General features: G+C 37.2%; 1 protein-coding gene across 2 annotated transcripts; it reads right to left on the reverse strand.

Annotated features, from left to right (window-relative positions):
• Nucleotides 1–875: 875 nt before the first annotated feature.
• mastl (microtubule associated serine/threonine kinase-like) lies at nucleotides 876–10,856 on the reverse strand. Of its 2 annotated transcripts, XM_044051046.1 has the most exons (13): nucleotides 10,560–10,856; nucleotides 10,324–10,461; nucleotides 10,084–10,223; nucleotides 9,353–9,441; nucleotides 8,942–9,048; nucleotides 8,687–8,846; nucleotides 8,428–8,576; nucleotides 6,002–7,039; nucleotides 4,848–4,989; nucleotides 4,699–4,719; nucleotides 2,921–3,034; nucleotides 2,723–2,824; nucleotides 876–1,671 (listed from the first exon to the last, which is right to left on the reverse strand). In XM_044051046.1, the coding sequence occupies exons 1-13, from the start codon at nucleotides 10,725–10,727 to the stop codon at nucleotides 1,514–1,516; spliced, it is 2,526 nt and encodes an 841-aa protein (XP_043906981.1). In that variant the 5' UTR covers nucleotides 10,728–10,856; the 3' UTR covers nucleotides 876–1,513. The 2 variants fall into 2 exon arrangements, with proteins under 2 accessions (XP_043906981.1, XP_043907741.1); XM_044051806.1 differs by lacking the exon at nucleotides 4,699–4,719 and having other exon boundaries at nucleotides 877–1,671.
• Between the last annotated feature and the right edge of the window lie 403 nt (nucleotides 10,857–11,259).

Consider the following 11,259-nt stretch of genomic DNA (forward strand, 5'->3'; position numbering starts at 1 on the left):
ACAATATCAGTCGTGTCAAGATTGATGTCTGTAACACGTATAATTTTGAATTAATCATCTCTGAGCAATATTTCATAAATGAGTTACAATTTACATTTCATGTGTGTTCTTTGAAACAAATATGCACAATTCTTGAATAAAAGGTTGGTCAAATTCACCAAAAAGAATGTCCTGCAACCCAACTGTGGGTCTCGACTCGTGTTTGGTAACTACTGATTTACTGGCACTGGAATCCAGGAAATGTCTGTCTGTTAATTGCATAAAACGACCACACTACAGGTAGTGCAGTTGAAAAAAAAATAAAAAAATTACTGGGCCGTATATGTGAGTGTAGTGTAAATAAATAATCATAGTCTTACCTGTGGAGGGCAGCACTCACTTCTCGCTTTTCAGAGTACAACCAGCTGGAAAAACATTAGAAGAAGAACTTATTTTATGAGAAACTCACTCAAATGGGCTAATAATCAAAAATAATAAAAAGGATCAAAAGCCACATCCTGTCACATTAACCATGATTCATCTGTTGCCAAGATTAATAAAACATATTACATTGTTACCTTTTAGTATAAAAATGGGTACATTTACTTTTAAGCAGTCAATCCCAAAAAATCTGAAATCATATAACTATTTCTATAACAATTTTATGCCAAACTCAGTCACATCGTCTGATAAACACGAAGGTAGCTACTGATTTAAAATATAAAATCCCACACAGGTAATCACTGATATACTTTTTAGGTCAATAATATCACACTATTCTTTTAAACATGCACAAATTCCACCTGATGTCACTTCATGTAGTTGAAAGAAACAAAGTCTATTATGTTACAAACAGATTTTATTTCTATTTTCCTCTTTTCCTGAGAGTGAAACAAAATAAAATTTCAACAAGAGTCAGTGAGTTTCGATGAAATGATTAAAACAAACAAAAATCAAATACCAGTAGTGTGGAAAACAGGGGAAAAAATATATGATATCACATCAAATAATGAGTGAGATAAAAGCAGCAAAAACAACCACAGTCTTAAAACAACACTAAATGATGTGAACAAGATATACAAATAAAACACACTACACATTAATATATATATATTAGGATGTTTTTTTTCTTTCAAACAGCAGGAGAACAAAAACAAACAAATTTACATCAACATTTATACATTATTAGTTTGTGTTTCATCGATACAATGGCATATTAATATAGAAATTAAAGTATTAAAAGATGACACGGTTGCATTTGTTGGATTTTTATAACAGAAGAGTTGACTTTTAAGAGCTATAACTAAAGAAAATCACTTATTACTATTTATACTATTGATCCTAACACTGATTGCACATACTCTATGTAAAACTACTTTTTTTAAAAGTATACACATAACCATAACCGGAACGTTCAAAAAATTATCCACAATCAACAGCTGATTACTGATTACTTCACACTTCACCAGCAGACAAACTCTGCTGTTTTCTGATTCTGTATGAGACCTCCGCCCGTGGAGCTTCTTTTGTTGGTTTAAAGGCTGAAGCCAGACACCGCGATGTGCTGAGCGTTGTTTCTCGCGTCAAAGTAGGAGGTGTCGGTCTCGTCCTCCGGCTGAGGTATGAAAGGCATTGTCTGGTTGGGCAGGTTGTCCCAGTCCAGGCCGTCGAACAGGGCGTGGCTCTTGAGTTCTGGGACAAATAAGAAAAGAAAAAAAAAAGAGAGAGAAAAAGGATCAAAAAGTCACAAACTGTTCCTTTAATCATGATTCAATCTGTTGCCAAGATTAATAAATGCATCACATTGCTATCTTCAAGGATAAAAAAGTTAATTAACTTTAAAGCAGTCAATCACTAAGACAAATGAAATTTACAGTCTTTCATTTGAGATTTATTAAATAATACATGGACATGGCAGATTTGTTCAAAATAATTAATTAGAAACATCATATATATTATGTGCAAATTTGCTTTTGTCATAATAGTTTGCCATCTTTAAAAATGGGGGGTTTCCATATAAAGTCTGGGTCAGTCTTTCATGTTTGGACTATACTAGTGCAGTATCTGCTCAATGTGCTTATTTTCAACAATTTTTGTTAGTTTTTTTTTATATTTTTATCTTTTTAGATTTTTATCCGTGATACATCTGTCACATTTATACCAATATATCTTGCATTTATTATCCAAACAACGTCAAAGTCGGCACTGCGTACACTGGTGTCTTTAGTAAGTCACCTCTCGCACTTAAAGTGTGTAAAAAAACATTGATACTGCAGATTTTAAGAAACTCCAGACTCCTTTGCTCACCCCTCCATTATCCAAGCGTATCTTGGAACTATGGTGGCCTTCACATACCAGACAGGATGCAATTTGTATTTTTTTCGTAAGTTTCTACTTCATAAATATGAAATGCAAGCTCAGGTTGGTCAGTTTGGTCAGGTTTATTCTAAGGCTATGAAACCAATTATACTTATATACACGAACATATTTATGGGTAGTATTTTTAGTTTCTGCCAATAAAGCCTCCTGAATGTTAAACACTGGACCTCTAACAGTCAGACATATTTGCATTTATAAATAGATTAAAGTGAGAAAATCAACTTAATTGACTGTCATCCTGTGTCTTCTGCATTTCTAAAGATCAATACTGTTCACAAAGTAAAAACTAAAGTGAATCTTCAACCACACTTCAGTTCAAACTTTTCTTTTTGAGTAATGACACAAAAATAAAAGTCACCCTCACCTTTAAGTCCAGCCCGCTTTGTCATGTCCATCGTCAGAAGTATTTCAATGGCATTCCTTGAATTTTCCGACAGCTCCTCCTCTCCCTCGGGCCACGGGATGTCTGACATTCAGTAAGAGATGCAACAAAAACCGTGTTAAATATCATCATCTCTTCCAAATCTTCACAGAAAATGGCGAAAAAGAAAAACAAACCTACCTCTGTTGAGAATATTCTGGAAGACAAGCTGCGGCGTCTCGTCATTGAACGGCGGCACGCCAGTGAGGAACTCGAAGAGACACACACCCAGCGCCCACCAGTCCACCATGAAGTCTGGATAGGACCGAAAAGTCTTATTTTAACGTCCTTTAAGAGAGCTGCTGGTTTCAAACACCAGTTTATCCTGTGATTATGAGAAGAGTCACTAAACTAAAAAGTTACTGTAGTGGCAGAAGCAGCAGGGATGACGTTAGTTTACAGGAGGAAGGGAGTCCATTTTACTTTCCTCACATTTCATTCACACATGGAACAACACTTTCAGGCTATCGGTGTGTTCCAGTTGCTGTAAAAAAGTCCGAATTTCCAAACTCACCTGACATGGGATTCCAAGGTGGCTGCCACCGCTACTACTTTTACTGTTAAATGGCTGTTTCACCTATTTTTATCCCCACTTGGTCAACAAACAAACAATTAATCGATTAATGCAGAAAATAATTCAATAATTCAATTGTACATTTTGCTCTTTCTGACAGTTTTCTGTCAATGCAGATACCGAGTATCCTTTCCACTCCTCTCACACACGCAAACACTTTATATTTATTATAAACAAGTAATTTTGTGTCTCAAAATGTTGCAGTGGTTAACTTGAGTGGTAAATTAACAAGGATTATATGCGGATGTGTTATCAAGTTAAGAAAATTACTTGTTCATAAATAGGAAATTGTGCTACCAAATGGTCAAGAAGAGCTGCTCTCAGTATATTAACATCTGAATACATAACCGCATGTTTAATTAGAAGGATGCCTGCAGAGAGCCAAACATTACGCCCTCCTGCCAAAAATAAGTAAATGGGTAAAAACAACATAATCCTGGATCTTCCGGTTTACCCACATCTGAAATTGAGTAAGTTCTTCCCACGGTCATGCCCCACCCTTACACAGAATTTCACAGAAATCAGTGTGTTGCTTTAAGTGCGGGAAGAATAACAAACACCAATGAGAGGTAATTGATAGGTGATTTTTAGATGACTCAGCAAAAATGCATCCAGCTCATTTTTACAGAAGAAAACCCCGCCCAGCTAAAAGCATTTAAAGGTCCAGCCTGTAAGAATTAGTGACCTCTAATGGTGAGACTGCAAACTGCAGAAATACAGGAAACTCCGACACTCGCTCCCTTTGATAAATGCTTCAGGGAACTACTGTGGACTTCACAAAACGGAAAGTAAACACTCTTTCACAACTCTCTGCTGTTTCCTCCTTCGTCTTTGTTGGTTTATGCTTTGAATTTATGTTTTTCTTGGATTTGTCCATTCGGGCTGCTGTAGAAACATTACCAACCCGTACCTAAAGTACACATAAAAGGCGTATTCGAAAGTTACAAACCCATAAAAATGTTTCACTTTTAAGCAACTGTACACTGATACAAACATACTAATGGGTAGTAAATTGAATTTCTGCCAATAAACCTTCCTAAATGTTACACACTGGACCTTTAAGACTCACATTCCCCAGCTGTTAACAGTGCTGTTAGCTTCTTGTTAGGATGGCCCCATTTCTTTAAGCCTCCATGATCAAATGTTTAAAATGCTGTCCACTTCCCTCTGATCAAGCCCACATTTTGCTCACCCAAAAAAAAAATTAAAACTTAAACCAGGGTAGAAACAGAAAAAGTGAGGGGCAGAGAAAAATCAGCTCATTCCCTGTGGTGTATTAGTAAGCTGCGTAAACATGCAAGCTCACTTGCAAAATACAGTATCAGCAACATCATCATGAACTTACCGTGCCGAGCACTTCCTGAAACTAAAAGAAAATGCTTGTCACAAGTCAAGCATCCACCGTCAATGTCACTGGACTGTGTCGAGCTGCCCCTTAATATGTGTTTATTTTTGGTGGGTAAATGCCGTTTAACATCCGGTCGACTCTCTTACCATGTGGTTTCCCCAGAAGAAGCTCTGGAGCCAAGTAGTCGGGGGTTCCTAGAATAGGAGCCCCCTCAACAGGCAGCGCACCTCGCCTGACGCTCTTTGGGGTCCTGAAGGGTGTGTGGGATGTGGACATGGGCAGCGGCGTCTGACGTGAGGAGGAAGCAGCAAAACAGGACATGTGAGAAAAAAGAGTAGAGTAGACTCCTACAAATATCTATTACCACTATTATTGGTGTTAGGGTTAGGGTTGTATCTACTGATTATTTTACATTTTACTTTGCTTTGATGATTAATCATTAAGTGCAAAGTACAAATCCTAAAGCTTAAGTCGCAATATTTGGATAGACACAGTAGTCTTAAAAGGTCCAGTGTGTAAAATTTAGGGGAAATTATTTTTCATTTGGCATAAAAATTCTACTTAGATTTTCATTACCCCAGAAATAATTTTCAAGGTCATTATGTTTTTACAGTAGCCCACAAAGGACAAACTAAACATATTTTGAGTTTTTATGCTAACTGAAGGCTGCATACAGTGGGTGCTCCAACAAGGTTGTGGTGAGGGATATTCAACTGAAACATGCAACTTCACCAATAAATCTTACATTTTAAAACAGACTGTTCTCTTTAAACCATAACATGTTCAATTTAATGTAATAGCGAAAACAAATAAAAGATGATGGAATGAGTGAAATGTTCAAATTTTTACCATAAAATATTCATTTAAACAAAGATAGCGGTCACTAGAATGTTTTTTTGTCAAGGAAACCCATTATATCTATTAACATTTCAACTCTTGAGTGGGAAAAAAAGCTGCAAGACATGCACAACAATTACTTTTTATAAATATATTGGCACTTTTGATGAGGGAAGACTAATTTTCGTTTCAGGAATATTATTGCCATAAAAGGTATTTGTCTGCTGCAGAGTTTCCTTTAAAGACCTGAAAGATGGTGCTGTTTAATCCACTGTGCACAAAACTAAACAAAAATTCACCTTTGGTACTTTCTAACGTTCATCTAGTTTTGTTCTGAAAATATTTAAAAACTAAGTGTTTGGATGTGTAAATTACATGTGCATCTGTAGTAACTTAATTCAACTTAACCTAATTAAAAAGCTACAGCTGTTTAAGGATGAAAATAATTAAATGTAAACCTTACCCGACACAGAGAGGTGCTGGAGTTGACCCTGCTCTGCACTGGTGTTGCGACACCAGACGCAGAGTGAAACATGGCTGACGTGTCCATGGCCTCCACAGACCAATTGCTGAGACGGGAAACCGCTGACATGTTGGAACGGTTGATGGAGCTGTTGTAGCTGCGGAAAGCGACTACATTTCTCGGCTTTAGGAAAGAGGGCGATTTCGCTGCACGCATGAAATCATGGAGTGGACTAGGAAAGGAACAACGGGATTCACCTCTGTGGCCAAAATGACCAAGTTTGCGTGTTCCTGTAGTGACAGCAGAGGGAGTTTGTGGTAGGGGTTCTATCATGGACGAGTTTTTAATCTCCTCGTAACCCAACTTCCCGATGTCTGGACACTTGCTCGGTTTAGGTGGCGTGTGGCTATCTATCGTGAGAGACGTTTCATGGATGGAACCATCAGAGTCCAGACTCAAGCTCCTGCAAACGTCACTGTTCCCCCCAAGCGGTGACGTGAAACTTGAGTGTGACAAGTCTTTGGCTTCGTCATCAAAAACGTCCTCTGTTTGCTCTTCCAGTTCACTAAACAGGGACTTGGCCACAGCAATGGGACTGGAGCGTTTTGGGATGCGGTCCTCAGAAAACCCAATCCCCTCAGTGGAGGCCATGAAGTCGCCTATATGGATGGTGGAAAATGTTCCCGTCAGGCCAGTGTGAAACCTTGCAGACTCCTCTGGAATCTCAAAGCACCTTCTGTAGTCTGCATTTCTCTTCTTGGCTTGGGTCTCTAGTGACTCTGGACTCCTCTCTACATCGGAAAACGTTCTCTTCACAGATGAAGGAACCAAAGCTTGACGCTCATCTTTTTCCAAAATTGTGGAATCAGAAACTCCAGACTCCAGACTTTTTTCAGCAGCTTGGTCTGGACATGACTTTTTGTGAAGAGTCCTGTTAATTTTAGCAGACGCCATTAGGGCACCAGGTTTTGTGGGCGCAACGTCTTCCTGAAGTCTTTTTGTCTCAGAAAGCACTTTCCTCTTCTGCTCATTTTCTTTCTGAAGAAGAAAGAAAAGTAAAAAATTATTGTCAAAATCCTTTATTTTGTTTCCATGAATCAACCAACATCAATTATTTTGTGCTGCTATACACACAAAACACAACAGAACACTTTATTGCCATGTATTGGGATACTACATGCTAGGCAATAGATTACGATGTTCCCCACTCTAAAGGTCATCTATTGTAAGAAAGATTTCATAGTAACAATAACAATGTCACATGCATTAATAATAGACAGTTTTATTTGTCAAGTGACTGGAATGAAAAGAAGGGGAGAGTAAAATGGCAGAAAGCCAACTAGTGGTCGGAGGCAACAACAACATCAAAAACTGTCAGAAAACCAATGTCAAGAATATTTCCATATTTATACAGCACCTCATAAAATCAATACCATAGAACAGGGGTAGGGAACCTATGGCTCGTGAGCCAGGTGTGGCTCTTTTGATGATTGCATCTGGCTCGCAGATTTCGGCTTTTCAGATAAAACATAAAATATTATCACTTGTTTTAATCCATCCATCGATTTTGGAAGTGGAGGAAACGCAAGTGAATGACATAAATGCAGCACCGTTCTATTCCCTGGCTTTGGATGAGTCAACAGACGTAAGTCATTTGTCGCAGTTCAGTGTGATTGCAAGATATGCTGCTGGTGACACACTGCGCGAAGCAAGTCTTGCTGTTCTGCCAATAAAAGGGTCCCCAAGAACCTGAAGTCGCATTTATGGTGAGTATTATAACAACATTATTTAAAAGAATAAATTCAGAGGCTTATTATACTCACATTTAGTTAAATTCAGTCTTAAAATATATTATATGGCTCTCACTGAAATAAATTTGCAAATATTTTGCTTTCATGGCTCTCTGAGTCAAAAAGGTTCCCGACCCCTGCCATAGAACAACAAGAAATATTGTTTTATTTGTGTGTACCAGTGTTTTTTTACACCCTTAGCCCTACATTTACTTCAACCAAGATTTGGGGAAAAACAAAAAAATTAAAATTGCATTGTTTTCTAAGTAAAAATAGATAATTTTACATAGTTAAAAGAAGGGCTGCAACAATGAATCGATACATGAATCAGTTTGAGTGTATTTCAAATAATCAAAACAAGTTTTCTGATTTTGCAGCCTCTTAAATGTGAATATTTTCTGGCTCCATATAACAAAGAAATCATTAAAACTGAATAATTTTGATTTATGAACAAAACAAGACATTTGAGAACAGTGTAATGTTTTTGATTGTGAAATACTGACAATTTTTTAACATTTTACGGATCAAACGGGGAAAAAAACCAAGTACTTGAATGATCGAGAAAATACTCAACAGATTAATCGATTATGAAAATGATTTTTAATTGCAGCCCTAGTTAAAAGTCTGATCACTGACCTCCTCACACTCCCACAGTGGACTGATGCCACCTTCAGTGTCAGTGGTGCTGCCTGCACTCATCGTCTCAAACCTACTTCTGGTCTTGAGTAGAGAAGGCGTGAGGTTTTTAGTCAATTTGTGAGGACTGAACACACTGTTGTTAGGTTCTATAGAGAAAACACAGAAGAGGAAAATAATCAGTCTTTCTAAAAATGAGTGATCAATTAATAAAAACAAAATGGAGAGAGAGAGAAAAAAGTTTACTGCTATTACTTACTGGATTTCCAAGGGTAGTGACCTGGAGAGTGCAGTTTATCTTTTTTCTTCATTACAGGTGAAGCAAGAGAGTTGTTCTTCAGTTTTATTTTGCCACAGGAAATGGGACTGGACACAGCCGATGCACTGCAGTGACGCTTGCCTTCCCCTGTAGGCGTATTCTGAAAAAAAAAAAAGAGAGAAAAAAAAAAGGAAAGATTAAGTCATATTTCAAGATGAAACAAGTGTGACTTATGAGAAAAAAGAAAATACTTACAAAACCAAGTGAGCTGATTAAGGAGAGGACTTGACCCGGTGTCCGGAAGTAATCTTTTGTAGGTTTAGTCAAGGAGGGAGTGGTAAGGATATCCATAAGATTCAGCTCTGATAAGAAAGCACATGGTTAAAATAAAAGACATATTACTGCAAAGACATATTAGGATTTTATTATAAATGTTCTTTTTTTAATCAAGAGACCCCAAGATAGGGTCAGATGACACAGTCAGATTTGTGTGACTTATTCAAAATGTATTTAGAAGATTCCAATGAGAAGAATGGGCAGCATAGTGTTTTCCCAGTTCAGTATGTAACTTTTAATACAAATAATTCCTGCGAGCTTAGGGTTTTCATTAAAAAAAGTAGTGATGGTCACAATTCATTCAAATGTAGAGCTGAAACAACTCCATACCTCTGTCAAGCTTGACTTTAGAAAGGCCAAAGTCTGTGAGCTTGATGTGGCCTTCGTTGGATATAAGCATATTGTCTGGCTTCAGGTCCCTGTAAAGGTAAAGCACAGGTAAATTACAGGTACACATCATGAAACACTGAGTGTTACATACATTTAATTGGACATCAACATATATAGGTTTTTCTACAGCCAATGCCGATCTTTAGAAATTAGCATACTGATCAAAAACTATTTTTATTTTAAAGCAATTATAAACGTATACAAACATAATTTCTACATGTTGCTCATACACAATCAGTAGTATTTTTGCAAGGCAACAATCTAATAATTATATATCTATCACCTCTGCCATAAGATGTTTTTGTGGCCTTTGGTTTTACTACCCACTCTCAAAATGTGCCTTACTTATTTCCATGAAATTCCGAGTAAGGGTGGAGCTGGAGAAACCAGCAGATCTTGAATCCTTTTTTTTTAACCTGTGAAATCTACATTTAGCATCTGCAATCTTAATTACACACATAATCAAAATGTTGGTAAACTAACTTTTGAGTTAAGTTTTAGTGCAAAAGCAGCATGTATACGTTTCTATGAACACAGACGTAAATCTAGTCACTCGACCTTTAAATCTATTCACATCGATGATTGATAATTGTCTGATTAAATCAGTCTGCCTCTACATATAATAATTTCTATTTTGAAAATGAAACAAAATGTATGCATGGTTGAAGTACCTGTGGATGATACCATGACGGTGCAGGTAATCTAAAGCCAGAGCAACCTCTGAAATGTATTTGACAGACATATCCTGGTCAAAATACCCATAGATGTGAAGCAGAGATTTGACGTCTCCACCAATGAGGTATTCCATTACCTGTAAAATAACAGGAAAATAAGGATTAAATAACACACATAGAAACAATAACTTCCCAAAGTAGATGTTGTCGATTGTGTTTTATGTTGTTGGGTGTTACCAAATAAATTTTAGTGGCTGTTTGAAGGGAGTAAAACAGGTGAACAACGAAGGGGCTTTTGCTCAGAGCGAGTGCGTCTCTCTCTGCTTTCATTTGTCCAGTCATGTTTTTATCAACCATGTTTGCTTTCTTCATTACCTGGAAAAGAAGACAAAGAATGAGAATATTGTGGCTAAGCTGAGAGACTATTTTAGTTAATATTTTAGTGCTGATAAAAATGGAAAAAAAAGACTCACTTTAATGGCGTATAAACGCGAATTGCACTTCTTCCGTGCAAGGTAGACCTTGCCAAAGGCACCGCGGCTGATGGGCTTCAAAACGACGAAATCCTCGATGGAAGGCGGTTTAGGAATATCCACAGATTTCTCATTCTTGCTGGAATCGTGCTTTTCATCTGCGTCCATGGTGAAACAGGTTTTAAATTAAGTTTTGGGTGGTGTCTGTAACAGTTAGCCAGCTCAAAGTAAACACTCTACATGCCAACAACACATCAACTTCGGGTTTGTTTTGAAATTTTGAATTGCGCTGTAAATTTCGCGGGGTCCTTTTACATCCAATCAACTGCCTGTACGAAAATTACATATAAACCTAAGATGTCGTATAACTGAACTTGAAGTGCTTGCTTTACTTTCTGTCCGACGGCTATGCCATATAATTCTTGATTATATATCCATCCAGTTGATCATTTTATTATTTTTAATTATTTGTTTTTGATTAGGCAGTATAGACCACGCATGGGTCCTAAATGTTATAATTGTGTATATCAACTGTTCTTGTTTACGCAAGCTAAAATTAAATGTTAATTAAATGTGTTTCTTTATACATAATACGCAGTTTAAGAATCCAAAAATATTTGTTTTTGAATGCTGCTTTTGGCCCGCGAGTGACGTCATGACATCAGAACGACACCATGCAACCGTAGCCTCGCTGACGTCA

The sequence above is a fragment of the Solea senegalensis genome, linkage group LG1, assembly GCF_019176455.1.
Source record: "Solea senegalensis isolate Sse05_10M linkage group LG1, IFAPA_SoseM_1, whole genome shotgun sequence".
Taxonomy (NCBI): domain Eukaryota; kingdom Metazoa; phylum Chordata; class Actinopteri; order Pleuronectiformes; family Soleidae; genus Solea; species Solea senegalensis.

Excerpts from the sequence above, each read along its gene's own strand:
- mastl (XM_044051046.1), bottom strand. The coding sequence starts at position 10,727 with ATGGACGCAGATGAAAAGCACGATTCCAGCAAGAATGAGAAATCTGTG. Across the intron at positions 8,577-8,686 it reads TCACTACCCTTGGAAATCCA|AACCTAACAACAGTGTGTTC; the intron begins GTAAGTAATAGC and ends TTTTCTCTATAG. Across the intron at positions 4,720-4,847 it reads TCTTCTGGGGAAACCACATG|TTTCAGGAAGTGCTCGGCAC; the intron begins GTAAGAGAGTCG and ends ATTTTCTTTTAG.